This window comes from Heteronotia binoei, chromosome 10, assembly GCF_032191835.1.
Source record: "Heteronotia binoei isolate CCM8104 ecotype False Entrance Well chromosome 10, APGP_CSIRO_Hbin_v1, whole genome shotgun sequence".
Lineage (NCBI taxonomy): Eukaryota > Metazoa > Chordata > Lepidosauria > Squamata > Gekkonidae > Heteronotia > Heteronotia binoei.
Genome location: NC_083232.1, coordinates 37,070,149 through 37,087,997, shown reverse-complemented (window position 1 = coordinate 37,087,997; position 17,849 = coordinate 37,070,149). Strand labels below are relative to the sequence as shown.

The following is a 17,849-nucleotide window of genomic DNA, read 5'->3' as shown; positions in this document are numbered from 1 at the left end:
TCCCCTCCACGCTTTCTAATATGGGGGGAGGGCCTCCAAACCAGGGAATCCCCTGCCCTCACCTGGGGATTGGCAACCCTAAGTCACAGCATTCCATGGTGCTAGTTTCTAGAGTATCTGCCCCCTCTTTCAACACTCCCTCTTGGTGGCCCAGTGGTGGCTTACAAAAGCAAAGAGACAAAAAAAGAGGGGACGTTTGGGTTCACTGGCCAGGGTATTGTGCAAAGCTCAAATGCTAGCAAAACATTTAAGAACAGAATTTAGGGGCAAACTTATGGCCTTCTCTGTTTCTTTCCATCTTTCATTCTCTTGGACTGACAACAATAACACTCCATTCCCAGTCAAAACCTGACATTTCTGGCTCTTAAGGCGGGGGGGAACCCTCTGCAAAACCTTTTAAGTTCTTCTTTTTTAAAAAAAGTAAAGAGAGACCGAAGAAATGAGAAATACTTCCTACTTTACAGGTTATTTTTAAAACACGGGCTGAAGGTTGGTGAACAGACTCTCAGTATTCGCCCTGGATATAAAAAAAATATATACAGAATAATACCCCCGCACACACACAGAAGCCTGGAGTCAGCAAAGCTGTGTAAATATCTCCTTCCCCACCCCCCATCCCCCCTCCTTTGGCAGGTAAAGGGATAAAAGACATTTTTTCAAAGTGATAAGTAACCCCTGACAGAAGACGGGAATCATCTTCAAGTCACAAGGATTGTGAAGAGAAGAAAGAGGGCAGGATGTCGCCACTCAGCCCGTTTCCAGTTCATTCCCTTCCGTTGAGGTTTTCACTGCTCTTTTAAAAGAGATGCATTTCTTTGAAGAGTGGGGAACGTGGAGACAATGGACCATAAAAACACACGCGCAAACAGACCTGCCAGATCAAACGAAGAGTCCTTCTAGGTGCGGAGAAGAGGCGGCAGCACAGCGGCGTTGCCCGCTCCGCCTCTGAGGTAAAATGAGAGAAGGGGAGGGTGGAGGCAGGCCAGGAGTGTGGCGAGTCCGGGTCCTTCTGAGCCTCAGAAGGACCTGGACTCACGGCTCACCACGCTCCTGGCCTGCCTCCACCCTCCCCTTCTCTCTTTTACCTCAGAGGAAGAACAGAGTGGGCGACGCCGCTGCGCAGCTGCTGCCTCTTCTCCGCTTCACCTAGCTGCTCCTCCGAGATGGGCTCAGAAAGACCCGGACTTGCGGCTCGCCACGCTCCTTGGCACCATTCCCCCCCTCCCCCCGCTTCCAGGTTTTTGGAGAGCGGGGGAAGAGGCTGCAAATCCAGGGGTCCCCCGCCAGGGTGGGAGGGTTGGGAAGCCTAATATTTACTCATTACAACCTTAGCCCAAATTCAGGCCAAGGGAAATTTATCACCTTTCTGTATACATTATTATCTTCAAAGCCATTAATCCCCCCCCCCTTTTCGTACAAGAAGTCCATAAAGGGTTTCTATGTAGGTATGACATTAAGCAAAGTTTTATCCCTGCTCTTGATGAAGTGCGATTGATGCCAACACCATCTGTCAAGAGCCTGGGCATGACGCTGGATACTTCCCTACTGATGGGAGACCCAGGTCATGCATATTGCCAAAGTGGCATTTTTCCATCTTCACCAAGCTTGACAACTGGCTCCCTTCCTATCATACTCTGACCTGGTCACAGTGATCCATGCAGCAGTCACCTCCAGACCAGACTATTGTAACTTGCTCTACATTGGCCTATCCTTGAGACTGACCTAGAAACTCAATTAGGTCCAGAATGCAGCAGCATAAGTCCTGACAAAAATGCCATGGATTGCACATATCCAACCAGTGAAGTGCCAGCTACGCCAGTGGGGTACTGAGTCAGATTCAAGATTTTGATTTTAAGGCCTTGAGCAATCTGGGACTCACCTCTGTTATGTCCCTGGAAGAGCATTGTGCTCTGCTGGTAATAATACTCTGGTGATCCCCAGCCCTAAGGAGATCCAGCTGTCCTCAGCTGTTATCTGGCAAAGAGTTCCATCAAGTCAGGGCCATGTCCAAAAAGGCCCTGGCCTTGACTTGGTGAAACTCTCTGCCAGATAACATCAGGGCACTGTGGGATCTTATGCAATTCCACAGGGCCTCTAAGGCAGAGATGTTCCACCAGGCTTTTGGCTGAAGACAGCAATAATTGGTCATTTGGCTGGTACCTTCAATTTCCCATTTCACCCCAGGCACTTTGTTTCTCCCCACCCCCCATATGATGCTCTTGCAGTCTAGAATGTTGGGGGGAACCCATGGGGCACCATCTGGGTTTTTTTCATTTTTTAAAACTTAAATTGTGCTGACTTTTAATTTGTATATTGTTTGATATATATGTGTTGTACATCACCCAGAGGAGGAGGAGGAGGAGTTGTAGTAGTAGTAGTGATCTTTTATCAAAGATGTAAGTTTGGCTATCATCTTGGCCAAACATTCCTCTGTTGTAGGTATACACACATTTTTCCAGTTCTGAGCATATAATAATCTTTGTTGTCATATACTAAAACAAAGTTCCATTTGTCTTCTCAAGTAGTTTATCCATTAGTCCCGGGTTTCATTTGTATATCAGTCTTTACAATCTTCTTCATGATTGAATGTATATCCAATTTTTTTAGCATTCTTGCAAGTCCACCATATATGATAAAATGTCCCTTCATTATATTGACATTTCCAGAATTTATTCTTAACATTTTTATCCAGTCAGATACCATTGGTAAATCATTTTATAAAAGTTTTCTTTTAATTTGGAACTTAAGGTAAATTTCAAGCCTTTCAACCATAAATGTTCCCATTTATTTGAATATAGTAACCAAAGGTTTTTGACCACTTTATCATAAATTCTTTTACCTTTACTTCTTCCATTTCAAATTTTAAAAAAAGTTTGTACATTTTAGCAATAACATGTTGGTTACTTGTACACACTTCTGTTTCAAATACAATCATAGAATGATCAAAACCACTCATCCTTTTATCCAGTTTAAATATTTCTAATAATTGTGTATAGAAAAACCACTGGCAACTATAACCTCGTGTTAACAAAGACTCTCTCATTTTCATTTTACAATCACCTTTGAAAAATCTAAAATATCCCAGTATGTTAAATACTTTTGTATAGGAGCCAATTCCATTCTTAAAAATGCCTCTTGAGTTGAAATCCATATGTTTTTGGACATAACCTGGGCTTATATTTATTTTTGGACATAACCTGGGCTTATATTTATTCCATATTCTCAGAATAGCATGCAGTGATGTTTAAAATCAACATTAACTTCATCATACCATACCATACCATAAATAAGCATGCCCAGGGGTTGTTTTGTAGAAATATAGGTGGTGGACCTCATTAGCATATACCAGCCACCCATCCAAAAGTACCTGATGCAAGAATGGAGAGCCCTGGGTGGACAAGGCCTGCTTGAGCTGGCAAGAGACCCAGCCAGCCCCCTTGGCTGTCTCCCACATGGTCAAAAGGCCAGCAAGCCACCTGCTGCCCAAAATCACATAAGAAGTGGAGAAAGGGTGGTGTGGGCTTCTCCAGGGTTAATGAAGGCTCCTGGGGGTGTGACAAAGTCCCTGGTGGCTGGCTGCCTGCCCGCTCTCCTAATCTGTTATGCAGCTACACCTACTGTTCAATGGACAAGGTAGGTGAGGAGAAGGAGGTGGAACCCTCAGAAAAGTTCAGGAGCTGTGCTCCTGTGAGCTCCTGCTGAATCTGAGGCCTGAGCATGCCACCCAAATCTTAAATCATGACATAACTCCAGGAACCTTTTTTTCAAGAGTAGCCATTATTTCAGCCATACTTGACAGCAGACTGCAAAGTATAGTCTCAAGTTGGGTAAACCCAATCCACCTCTTTCCTTTGAGTCTTCTAATATTTTATATTTAATACTTGGTTTTTTCCCTTGCCACACAATTTTTGATATCTCCTTCTGTCATTGTCTAAATGGTACCCCTCTTGGAGTTGTACCACTATTTTTTTAAAATGTTTGTGTGGCACTGAAGGAAGAGGATGGCACAAGGTGGTTGAATGGATTAAACTTTGATGTAGGTGGGCGAGTAGTTGCCAAGAGGTGGAGAGAGACTGGGGGCGGGGGGGAAATCCTATAGAATTATTACCTCTTGGATTTGCTTCAATTTTGAAGTGACCAAAAACTCACTACAACACTGCTCAAAAAATGTGGGAGGAAATGAACAGAAAGCCATGTGAGCACTAAAGAGATGAAAATGTATGCAAAAGAAGGGAGGACTTGACAGACATGTAGGCGGAAAGCAATGGGAAACACATGTGTAATAGCCCTACATGTAAGCAAGACAGAGTGTTTGATTCACAAAGGTAATTAAAATCTATAAATAAAATATGTCAAGCATCTTGAAAGGGCCAGAAAAGCTAACAAATAGTGTTGGTAAAGTTCTTAAATATGGCTCCTTTGATCCAATTGAGACTGTATATTGCTAATAAGATCAAAGGAGACTATCACAACAAATAAAATATTTATCAGCTTGTTTTATTTCTAGATTCTTGGTTCACACATACATGAAGCACAAGACACTGGGCATTTCTATGAAGACAAAGCACATGTCTGGAAGATGCTGGCTTTGATTGGAGGAATTCATGGATTTTTTCTGATTGAAAAGGGATTTGTTCTTTTGGTGTCACCACATAACCATGTAAGTTATTTTTTTCATTTACTCAATATTTTTTATAACTTCTTGCAAAAAGGAATATATTTTTTTTTTGCTTCCTGGTCAGTGTTGATTTTTATGTTGATCACATACATGTACTTTGTTTTTCAATTAACTTTCTTTTATCAAAATTTAATAATATGTAAAATAATATAATTGCTAATATTTAGAATTTTCTGGAAACAAACAAGCACCACAAAATACAGAACACTGTATGCTTGTTATTGACAACTCTAGACAGCCATAGATAGCAATGACTTCAGGCTAGTGCTAGTATCATTTGCCATTTATGCTAGCTGCAATAAGTTTACATGATTGCTGTGATCTACCAAATAGAAAGCCCCCCCCCACATTTCCGGTTGTCATTCTCATTAAAAGAATGATTTTACAAGACTGCACATCTTTCTTTCTTTTTTTTGTGATAGCCGATCAAACCAATATCTGTAGCTTGGACCTTCGGACCTAGTGTCATGTATCTCTGTGTTCATTGCCTGAAAGTCTCAATGGTGTGAGGTTGTTTTACATCACCATTTTGCACATTGTCAACATTGTCATATTTCACTTTAGCAAGTCTCACAAATAATTTCTGCTTTACAAAGATGTGGAATGTCATGCCTGTATCTTCAAAAACAGGCAAAGCAACTTCCTAGAAGAAACCAGAACTATCTAGTTACTTCCTAAATACTGCAAATCACAACTCTGTCTGGGAACCAGTGTAGGAGGGCATCTTGCATTACACAAAGAAAGCTCTCCTTTTTGACAGTCTTGTTTTTAGTTACTCTGGAATATGCAAATCCTCTAGTATTGTGAGAAAAAGACCCCTAATTTCAGAACATCAGTCACCCGTTTGGTTGCCAGGCTGACTGGAGATGCAAGTCACACACATCTGCCAGGAAAACGGTGGGTTTTGTCTACCAGACTGTAAGGGACTTATGTGAGTACGAACAGCCATAACACTGCAGCAGCACTCGGTGTGCTAACCAGGAGGAAAGATGGGTTTCCAGTCGCTCCGTGCGATCACCATCTCGGCCATTGCAGCGGAAGAAGTTGTGCCGCCAGGAACTGTCTGGGCAAGCGGATTCCAGCCTTGACCACAGAATCCATATGGGAAGGCTAACATCACCAGCAACTATCTTCCTGCAGTGCCAGACTCCATTACAACGAAGCAGGAGGCTCACGTACTCAACAGATGTCACCCATGCATAAGGCAATCAAGCTTATCTTAGGTGTGGATCCTGTCAGACTGCCTAAGCCTTTGTCCAACGGAACCCAAGACAAAGGATGGTGCCAGTAGAGGAATGAAGAAGAGGAAGAACATCTTCACCCAGAGCCAAGTTTCTTTGTATAGATCGGGTGTTACTTTAGCAATTTGGCCATCTATTGTCACCTTTTAGATAAGTTTTGATAGCTTTAATCACCTCCACCCCAATAATTTCACCCATTCTTTCCCTTAATGGTCATCCTGGAACCTCCCCCTTTGGCCCATTATTACCTGGAAGTCCAATCAGGTAACCAGGGCCAGGTCTGCTCATTGGCCAGGTATGAGCATCCAATCAGGTGCCCCCAATAAACTGGCTATTGGCTACCACATAAGTCCAGCCCTTATGGTCATTGCGGAGCCTTCCCTTTTTCTGAGGTCATGTACCAGCTGACCACCTGTCATCCGCCTCTGTACCTCCCATCCCCTAAGGGCTCAAGGTAGTCCTTATAACCATGGTCCCAGCTCCCCACAGGTGTGCATCTAGCAATACCCCATTCCTGCTGTTTAGATACATCCCCAATTCTTGGCCAGTTGAGGGTCCCCTTCCCCATCGTCCTCGTTTGTCGCCCTTGGAGCCTTCCTTGAAGCCTACGATTGGTAATTATCACCCTGTTTGTCCATCCTTATGTTAACTCTATGCATTTCTCTCTATTTTTATTAGGACTGTATGTGTGTTGTATGTATCCATTACCTTGTATGTATGTTCTATAATTTCTGTAATATTTTTTTAATTATTTTACTTAGTGTCCTTGGTATATTTAGCAATAATTTTTGGAAGTGGAATCCTGAATACATAGATTCTAGATCCTTTTTAAGCCAAAGGTGCCCACCTGTCAATTCCCCAACCTCTTTTGAGGGCATTTTGGCTTACAGTATCTCAGAATGCATGGGGGGGGGGGCGGTCAGAATGCATTGAGGGGGAGGAAGAAAGGCAAAAGCTCAAAGAGGTGGTCCAAAAATAAGTAAATAAATAATTTAAAAAAAAAGCAACCCAAAATAATTTGGGGCTCAAATCATTTTTTCAAATGCAGTTCTATACAGAGTTATATTGGGTCATGGTGTAAACATTGGTTGGTTTATATCCCAAAAGATTCTTCTGGGTTGAAATGTATTGGGCTACAGTAAATTTATTTTTCTTGTCATTTAAGGAACCCTTCTTTGAAGTTTTCATTTGTGTTTTGCCCCCTGTATCTGAATGTTTAACCTTCCTCCCTTTTGGTATTTTAAGAATACAGTTTATAGATGAGATATTTCACTAAATCTCTTCACAGAAGGAGATTAAATGATACTTCAATTGACTAAGCTTTTGTTGCAAGTATTTTACATAGAATATGAATCCTGGCTTGCTGGGGAGCCCATCCCATACTTTTACATTCCCAACCCATCAGGAAAATTTGGACTTGGACAAAGGAGAATTGTATACAAGAACAAAAATGTAAACCCCCCCCCCAAAAAACCCCACCCACAACAAAAGACACTGCCAGATGATCATTTATTATTCAAATACTATACTTAATGGAGGAAAGGCAGCATGGTTTGGTCCAATTTCATTGCATCTCAGAAGCTAAGCAGGACTGGTGTTTGGTGGCCACGAAAAAAGCTTTGCAAATGAAGGCAATGGGAAACCACCTTTGCTTCTCACTTGCCTTGAAATTCCCTTGCTGGGGTCTCCATAAGTCAGCAGCAGCTTGACGGCACTTGACACACAGAGCGCTTTACCTGGTACAGTTCCCCAACAATGCAGTCATTTTTGAAATGGCGCTTTCATTTTTTTATACTTTAAAAATATTGGCTGCTTTGGATTTCTCCCAATGCCATTAAATGAATCAGATTTTACTGTTGAACAAAGCAGGAGTCAAGTTGCATCTTTAAGACCAACCAAGTTTTATTCAGAATGTAAGCTTTCGTGTGCTCTCTAAGCACACTTCATCAGATGGGGGATCATGTATAGTGTCATAAGCCCTGACGAGGAGCTGGAAGGGTTAACAGACCTGTTTGTCCTCAGCTGAACAAACAGCAGCTGGACTATCTATCACTCTCCAGGCACCAGTGTCAGCTGTTGAGGATCAATCTCCTCCAAGCTCTCCTCCTCCCATCTCAAGAGTTCGAAGCAGGCTCCAGAAAGAATTTTCAGAACGAAGACATGAGGCACGCCGGTGCTTCAGATCTCTCAGCCCTGAGTTCTAGCAGAGTCACTGCCACCCAGGAAGCAGGCTGATTGAGACTCCCATATAGCTCCCACCCAGGACCTGGTAACCTTGTGGAAGCAACAAGTCTATTCTCTGGTTTGCATCCACACTCCTTCCTGATCCTGACCTGTTCAATTTCCTTGGCACCGTGACCTTTTGGCTTTTGGACATTGACTTCTGATTCCGGTTTGTGAGTCTGCATAGGTGACTTGGCTCCTGCTTGACTTCCTGGACTTTGACTTTGGTCTGGCTTTGGACACCTGCCTGCCTGCAGCCTGAAAACGTGACATATAGTAGCTATACCTGATCCCCTCATCTGATGAAGTGTGCTTAGACAGCACACGGAAGCTTACGTTCTGAATAAAACTTGGTTGGTATTAAAGGTGCAACTTGACTCCTGCTTTGTTCAACAGTTTCAGACCAACAGGGCTGCCCATTCAGATTTTACTGTATTTAATGATTAAACTTAATTAGATTCTAAGAGTGATATAAATTCAACTTTGTTATTTTTTTTTAAAAAAAATAACAATTACATTATTTATTAAGAAGAATTTGTGAACCTTTCAGTCTAAATGTTGGCCTAAGGTTTAGAATTAACTAATTTACTCAAAAGCGTGATGGTTTATGATGTACGTTTTCCAAAGCATCTGTAAATGTTTATCAGAACTAACATTCATCTAACATTTTTAAAGACAATCATGTGCATCGGTCAGATTAATTGTAAAATTTCAACATGAAACTAACTGACAAAGTGCCACCTGTTTTCATTCATCTAGCTTCAGAACTAATTGCAAAGCATTTTCATCCAGCAGGGCCCTTCATTAGATAATGGGCACTCAGGGCATTCCCATGACCTTCCAGTGAAATGTGAATTAAACAGCCATTCAGACAGAGGCAAATCTACTTCAACTATACAGTTGGTAGGTTACTGTTATGACCTCATAATAATCTTTGCCTTTATTTAAAAAATGCAAATTCATTTTTTTTCTTGCCCTTGGGTTAAAAAAAATGCCATATCTCAGACTTGCTGGATATAATAGTAAAGGTTATGCAAATTAGAAACACTGGCACATGGAATATCCTTCTATTTTCCTTTTGTATGATACCCATTTATTCACCTATTCCAAAATGTGGGCTTAACTAAATATGTTCAAGTAAATTCTAGATTTCCTAAGTTGACCTAAAGAGACATGCCCCTCCAGGACAGTGCTTCATACTGGATTAACTAATAAAGGAATTTCAGCAAAATATATTAGTTTTCATAACCTAATGGAATCATTATTATAAATCTGCGACATCTACCACTGATCTCTTATACCAATATTATCTCATAAACATAAACTAAAATTCTGATATTTGGGAGTAAAATTGTCATACAACATAGAAGTTAACTGGGTTTAAAATTGTCCTAAAACACAGAACTTAACTGGGTTAGATAAAAATGTGTTAATACCTAGAAAGAAGAGTGAAATACCATCTCAGCTGAAGATGAAGGCAGTTCCATGATGTACCCCAAAAAGTTTGATATAGTACCCATTCATGAAAATCACATGCAACATCAAAGATAGCAGAGACAGATAAACACAAAATCTACATAAATAGATTAATAGGAAGTTCACCCTCATCTGTTCTGTGCAGGAATCTATGTTGTATTTCAGAACATTCATGGGCATTCCTAATGAAAACTAAGATCCTGACAGCAAGGGCACAAACCACAAAAATACAATTCTGAACCAAATTACAAACCCATGAACCCTGTTGGCTTGCATACAAGTCCAGACTGCGGTAAGTGCTTCATTTCCAGCTTGCATACACATTTAACCAGGCTTGTGAGCTGTGCCCCTAGGACTCAGCTGTTTCCAGTCTTTTGGTGGCATTTGTGGGGATGTTTTGGCAGCTTTTGCTCCCCATGAACCTCAATGAACTGCCTTACCATTTTGTAGAAGTTTATTTATTTATTTATTTTGATTTATATCCTGCCCTACCCCACCCCTACCTCAAGTTTGTGGCCCACTGCAGTTTGTGAACCATGAACTGGTCAAAATACATCATGAACAAAGATTTGTGTGCTGGTTCATGCTGATCCTTAGCTCCTACTCAAATTTCTGCCTGGAGATATAGAGGTCTCCCCAGGGCTTTTTTTTGTAGCAGGAACTCCTTATAGGACCTACTGTAAGCTCTTGGAGGATTGGCTACATCAGGGGGGTGTAGCCTAATATGCAGAGGAGTTACTGCTTCCAAAAAAGCCCTGCTGATACCTATGCCTCTACTGCTCATCTGTTACCAGTATCTGCACACTTCCATCTTTAAACATCCAGTGCAAGATCTTCAGCTGATTCAAACTTTCCCCCCAGAACACTGTTAGAAGTTTGATGGGTCAAATATGTCAGTTTATAAATTATCCAATCCAATCCAAATACCTTTATTGGCATAGAAATAAAAAGTACAGCATAGCAAATTTACATGGAGTCTCAGCTATAAAAACCAGTCACACATCAAGAAGGGGAGCTAGGCTTTTGCTCCCTGATTGTTATGGGAGTCAAAAGATACTTTGCAACTAGGTTTGTGATATGGGGATATTGGTCAGCTAGTAGAAGGAAAACTAACTTTGCGTCAGGTAATCCATAAAGATTAGACCAAATGGCTTTGATTATACAGTCCCACACTTCCCCTAAAAATCAGTGAAGTAAGACATGGACAACCATTTCAAGGTGCCTTCCGTTACATGGGCAGACTCTATCCTGGTAAGGGATGTTGGCAAACCTCCCAGACAGTACTGCTGAGGGTGGAACATTGAGTCTTGCTAACATAAAGGAATGGTGTAACTGGGGTGAAGTAATCTGGGAAAGGTAGGCAGCAGGCAGCCCATGATCTAGAAAGATACCAAATACTAAAGGGGATCAAGTTTTATGTCCAGAAGAACAAAGGGAATGTTTTTCAATATCTAAAATCCTCTGTTTCAGGATTCTGAATGCCTGCATTTCACTTAGCATACAGAGGTTGTCCAGGCTTACGCCTATGGAATGTATTTTCTTCTGGATCTGACTATACCAACTGGAAATGAAGGAATCCGCTAGCATCATATAGATATAACTAACAGGGTCTGCCCTAAAGTGTAGGCATAGCCAAAACTTTATAGTTAGTAGCCATGCCCTTGTCTCAATCAAATGGGTTCCAGTCTCTAGGCACATTGCCGCATAGCTAACACAATTGGGAACCCCCCAAATATGGTGTAAAAACACTGCCTGAATTTGCTCAAGTTGGAAATCGTGGATGCAAACCCAAATGGGGATCCCATATAACACCATATAACACCTATAACATCCCCACATTAAAAACACGAATGGCAGCTGGGACAAATTGGTTGCCCTTCTTATAAAAAAAGCTAACTACCGCAGACGAAGTACACCTTGCTGAGATGATCGCTTGCTTGCATTGTACTGTCCAGTTATGATATTGGAAAAAGACCCCCAAGTATTTGAAATATTTCACCTGTTCAATATTATTTCCCTTGAGGCACCAGCTTTGTGGTTTCCAGGACTTTGAAAATACTATAACTTTGGATTTTACATAGTTTATAGATAGGAAATTTATCTCGCAGTATGAAGTAAAAGCGAGTAACAGGCACTTAAGACCCTTCTGCGAACATGCCAGTATACTCCATCATAAGCGTAGAGCAATAAAGGGATAAAGAATGGCCTAAGTTTAGGGGAGTGACCATCAATAGCATTTAGAGAGGGGGCCAGATCATTCAGGAATAAATTAAACAAACAAAGGGCTAGAATACAATCCTGTTTGACTCCCCGATTGGAAATTATCTTTGAAGTTAACACACTTAGGTCGTTATATCACACTTAACAGATATTAAGGGAATACATTTTACGAATAAGAAAAAGTAGGTGTTTATCCAGACCCATGATTTTTCAATTTTTCCAGAGAAGATCCCTGGGAATAGAGTCAAATGCCCCTTTTAAATCAAGGAAGGTTGCAAACAGCCTCCTTCCCCCTCTACCACTGTATTTCTCTATCAGATGGGTAAGAATTTTGCTGGGACAAAATCTGATCTGTTCCCTACTTGAGAGATTTTGCTCAGGCATGGTCCCTGTTTTATCAACCACTGTGAAGAGAGTAGCCAGAGGAGAAGCCCACGAGTCAGGATTGTTTGTAAATAGTTCTGGTGGGAGTCCATCTGGTCTTGGAGCCTTCCCTGCCTTCAACTGATTGATTAGATGATTAATCTCATTAGGACTAACAGGGGGCCATTCAGGAAGATCAGAGGGGATTTGTTCTTGCTGATCTGATAAAATGATCAGAGGGTCGAAAAATAAATGTTGGAAGTGGTCTGTCCAGACCTCAGCAGGGATGGAGTGTCTAGAACAGTGGCTCTTCACATCAGAAGCACCACTAACTAATGACCAGAAAAGTTTACTGTTAGAGTCAGTAGAGGTACTAATAAGTAAATTCCAGTTCTTAATAGATAACTGTATCTTTAAGCTTATTTTTCAGTTCAAACTAGCTCAGGGGGATATTAGCAGCAAGGCTGTTACAATAAGTGTGATATACTGCACGCAGTTGGCGTTTCAGTTTTGGCATTTCTTATCATACCATGGGTCTGTCTTCCGGACTCGATTTAGTAGTCGATTGCTGTTCATAAAAGTTAATTATAGCAGAAATTATATTGCTATAAATTTGAAGGGCCTCAGAAGGGTTTTCAGCTTTGACCAGTTGTTGATTTAATTCTATTAATTTACTTGTTTGGAGCAACAGGTTAATTATCACTATTTTTTTTAAAAAAATCATACAGAATTATGTTCTGTCCAATGTTCCCTCTAAGCTGAGTTAGTGTGAGCTAACTCACATTTTTTTAGCCTCCAGCTTACACATTTTTTCTTAGCTCAAGAAGGATGGCCCTAGAGCAAACTAATTTATGCAGTAGCTCACAACTTTAATGTTCACAAAGTAGAATGTTTGCTCACAGGACTCCATGGCTTAGAAGGAGCATTGGTTCTGTCTATATACTAAAACAAATGTTTAAAAAAACCCTTAGCAACTATTTGTTATTTCTTAATTTAATTAGCAAAGTTCTGAGGATTCTGAGCCCAGTGAAATTTCACCAAAGAATGCAACCATCAGAAAACGTAAGTATAAAAAAAGGACTAAGGAAGGTGGGTGGTCCCTGAAGAAGCTGGACAGTAAATGGCACCACTGTTCCCCATTTGAATTTGATGATAAATCTGAGGGCCTAAAAGTATGTAATCTCTTATGGTTCAAACTCATTCTCATTCCCTCTCTATCCCTGTATGCTTAATAGCATTATACTGTCCAGCTATATATTTAAATTCCCTCGTAAAGACTTGTCATCCAACCAACCCTATAATTTTGAGCTGGTTCATTATACTGTCATTGCCTTCTCGTTGGTTTCTCCCAACAAACAACTTCTGAGAAATCTTGTAGTCAGAGCAAAATTCTCATTGTTTCATACATTGTACAGGGACCTCTTATAACGTTTGTGGGAACTGTATATTAATATGAACTAAATTGCCCAAGGTACACTTAATATGAACAGAAGCTTGTTCTCACTTCCATCCAAATGTATGCTGATCATAGGAAAACACTCATCTCAGGATTAATTTCAGTCAAGTAAAATGGTTTGCAATGATTGTATGCATGTTATCACCATGTGGTGAGCTATTTTTGAATCAACATTTTGTATACCATTCCAAGGCTGCGATAACAACACAATAAATAAAGCACTTTTAATCCACTTTCAATGCACTTTCCAAATGGATTTTGCCAGTTCAGACAGTAAAACCCAATCGGAAAGTGCACTGGAAGAGGATTTAAAGTGTATTATTTAGTGTGTGTGATCACAGTCCAAACTTAGCTTTGCAGGAGCCACATTTTGCTCCTGCTGTCCTGTGCTACAACACTTGTGACATTTACATGACTACTTTGCAATGGCTTCAGAGTGCAAACAATGTCTCAAAGTAACATGTGAAAATTATTCAAGCACAACAGATTTCTTAAATGGCTGTGTTCCATAATTTTCATTACATAGATTTGACACAAAATGATGTCTTTTACCAGTGGGCCAAAACAGACAAGAGGTTCTAACATCCTCCCAGGATTTTTTAAAGGGCAGCACCTCTGTAGAGCTCTGATGTACTCTGCTATGTGTGGTAATGTGGAGAAATGGACATTAACCTTTCTTTATGTGGTTTTAAGCCTCTATTAATAGCATAGGACATTTTCCTCCAGGCCAGTAGACAAACCTCCAGATTTCAGAGCTTCATGTGCTATTAGATGTTGCTTATAATTCCAGTCTGGAGCAAAGGAGCCATTTTGATTCACATTAGTTCAAACCTTCATTCTCTTGCATGCTTTGAAACACCATTCCTGCTATTTTTATTTTTGTATGACAGAAAAATCACACCTCCATGGAAACTACATAGGCTAGAAAAACATGTTTTCATCTATCACTTTTATGTAATGCTGAAAGAAAAGTACAAGCAGGCAGGTAGACACAGAATTCTCATTAATAATCCTTTCTAGTTCTTTTTACCAATAAAAAGTTATCAGACACACTTTAGTCTCTTGTGAAAATAATCATTTTTATGATACTATGGACTGATCAATAAACATATTATTCTAACCATAATCAAGCATTTATCAATGCAACAATTTTTATCTTGCTCTTGACAATCACTATTGCAACTTGATTGAGCCCAAAGGCATACAGCTGCATCTTATAAATTTTTGTTGCTCTTTTAATTGCCCTTCATCTAAAAGAATTTATGAACATGACCCCTAAATCTTTTGGTGGTATCATTCTTGTCTGAAGGCTGTTTAGTTTTGTCCTCTCTATACAAAGATCTTTCAGTTTGGGGACATAATATTGCTTTTTCTTCAGTGCCAGTTTCCATGCCATTATCTTAATCTATCTCTGGATGTATTCATGCTGTTCAGTCATCACACTCTAATAATATAAAATGAGAGCCAGCATGGTGTAGTGCTTAAGAACAGCAGACTGTAATCTGGAGAACTTGGTTTGATACCCCACTTCTTCACATGAAGCCAACTAGGTGACCTTGGGTCAATCACAGTTCTCTCAGAACTCTCTCAGCCCCACCTACCTCACAAGGTGCCTGTTGTGGAGAAAGAAAGGGAATGCTATTGTAAGCCACTTTGAGACTCATTAAGATAGAGAAGGGAGAGGCATAAAAACCTACTTTTCTTCTTCATAATGGTACAGTTGTTTGCTATAATTGTACCAATGTTTGGGATAATGCTTCCCAAGTATCTTCTTTTGTTCCTTTCCTCCCAGTCCTGTTGACCAGTTCTTCTTCTACATAATTTGGGGGGGCACTGACTGGAATTATCTGAAAAGTATACACACACACAAGCATGCATGCACACTGAACTTCTGGTCTGTTGAATAAGACAAAATATAGGTAGATTCAGGTACAATTTACCAGAAGCATTGTGCTCACAGAATGGTGGTAATATTCCTATTATATTTTTAATTCTACTCTCCCCATAAAGTGTTCAGGTATATTCAGGTTCTGTCCTCCCCCATCATATTCTCACAACATCCCTATGTGGTAAGTTAGGTTGACAGAGCATATCAGGCTCAAAGTTGCTCAGTGAATTTGATGTCTGCATGGGGATTTAAGACTGGATCACTTGGTCTTTGTCCAACTGTGTAATTACTGTACCATGTAGGTTCTCCAAATAATATAATTTCAGGACATTAAAACTGCTTTGCATAAATCTTTGCATGAGTAATTTGAGGACAGAAGGGAAATGTGGTTTTTACTGTGTGGGATTATGAAGAAACATATGTACTTGACATGTGTTTGTGTGAAGGAGTCCTGCTGTCCAATTCATCCAATTTACACTAGAAAAGCCTGAGCATAAGGATGAAAAAACCTTCCTTCTGCTGGATTTCACTCTTGCAAAAAGCAGCTGCAAGCTCAGGTTTTACTCCTAGATTAGATGGCACATAGAATCAATAACCAATGGATCATTTGACCAAGAATCCCAGGCAAATTCAGAAAGAACACTGAAACCTGTCATACAACAAAATCAGACATTACTTTTTGAGTGGAGTAATAATATATTCAGACAGTCACAATTACACACAGATATAATAGTAAAAACATGACCGTATTAAGATGCAGTTTGTGCTCCATATATCCCTCAAGAAGTGAAGATAAGAGACAAAGAAGTATAGTAACAAAGGGAAAACAAAGGCTTGTAGCTATCTGAGCAAATACTCTGAGCAAAGACCCAAGGTCAAGGGTTCCTGAACTTCTGAGCAGCCAGTAATTCAAAAGGTAAATCCAAAAGGACACCTAGATCCCTGTGAAGTGGCAGGATGCTGTATAAGCCATACTGCAAACTCTATGGAGTATTTGGAGTAGATACAAATTTCTTTGGAGACAGATTCTGGTTCTAGTTGTAGGGCGAGAAACTTGACTAGAATACAGAAGATTCCATTTTCCCAATTGGAAGGGTAGGGAAACCCAAGTGAACTCAGACATATGTTTCTTGACTGACACAAAAATTAAAAGGAGGGAGTTACTGTATTGCGAGCATTATCAAGTTAGAATAATATAGGATAAAATCCTACTATTGTTTTCCAGGAAGCACAATGGGATTCAAGTGTCAGCTTTCAGTCTTTATTGCGGGAATGGCCTTGAAACTGCATTTCTGATTTTCCTATGACTGGCAGAGAAACATTGGTCTTGAGGGAAAGAAAGACGGAAAAGATAAAGCCAACAACTATAAAGTTCTGATTGCAACATGGCATAGGAAAAGGATGAGAGAAAGCTAATTTCGAAAACAATCGTAATTAACTAGTTCTTCCATGATGTAATACTAGACTACAATACAGAAATATTGATTAAAACATGCAAATTAATCAGCCCCATACAGAGCAAATCTGAATGCAAAAATGACAATATTGTATTTCACATCAACTGTATGGGAGTGTGTCATATAGAGGAGGAAATGCTTCAGATTCTACTTCACTGACAAACATACCTCCAAAAAAGCAAGAACACAGAAAAAGAACCAAAGTCTTAATGAAAAACTATCAACAAACCAGGATAGATCCCCACTCATATATTTTGATATTATTTTTAAAATCAAAATTCAATAAAAATGGGGCAGGGAAAGTTGTGTCAAAGGTACTACATGTAGGATGTTGATTAGTGTGTAGCAGCAGTTGCTCTTTGTGCATGCAGGGGGTTTTAAATAAAAATGCTTGTGTTATATACAAAGTACATGTACATTTTCCATTCCCATGAGAGAGGATAAAGAAGTGCAAAAGTCTATGTATTTGCATTTAATATATGCTGTTACCAGACTGGTATTCTACTGTACCATAATGTTTTATCTTCACACAAATGTTGAAGTAACAGATTGAATCATACTAAATTACCCAAGACACTTTTAATCAGTGAGTTGACTAGGATTGCCAGGTCTGGGTTGGGGATCTCCTGGAGATTCTCGGGGTGAAACCTGAGGAGGGTGGAGTTTGAGAAGGGCCCAATGAGGTATAATGCTTTTAAGTCCACCCTCCAAAGCAGCCATTTCCTCCAGGGGAATTGATGATAGTCACCTGGAGATCAGTTATAATTCCAGGGGACCTCCAGGACCCAGCTGGAGGTTGGCAACCATAGAGTTGAACAAGAGTTGTCCAACAAGCTACAGAGTCTAC

At 40.2% G+C, this 17,849-nt stretch overlaps 1 protein-coding gene across 1 annotated transcript in view; it reads left to right on the top strand.

Moving 5' to 3' along the window:
- The window catches only part of SLC39A12 (solute carrier family 39 member 12), a 54,186-nt gene that overhangs the window by 28,942 nt on the left and 7,395 nt on the right, over positions 1–17,849 (top strand). The window contains exons 9-10 of the mRNA XM_060247693.1: positions 4,508–4,660; positions 13,203–13,263. Coding sequence (XP_060103676.1) covers positions 4,508–4,660; positions 13,203–13,263 — 214 coding nt within the window. The remainder of the gene's footprint in view (positions 1–4,507; positions 4,661–13,202; positions 13,264–17,849) is intronic.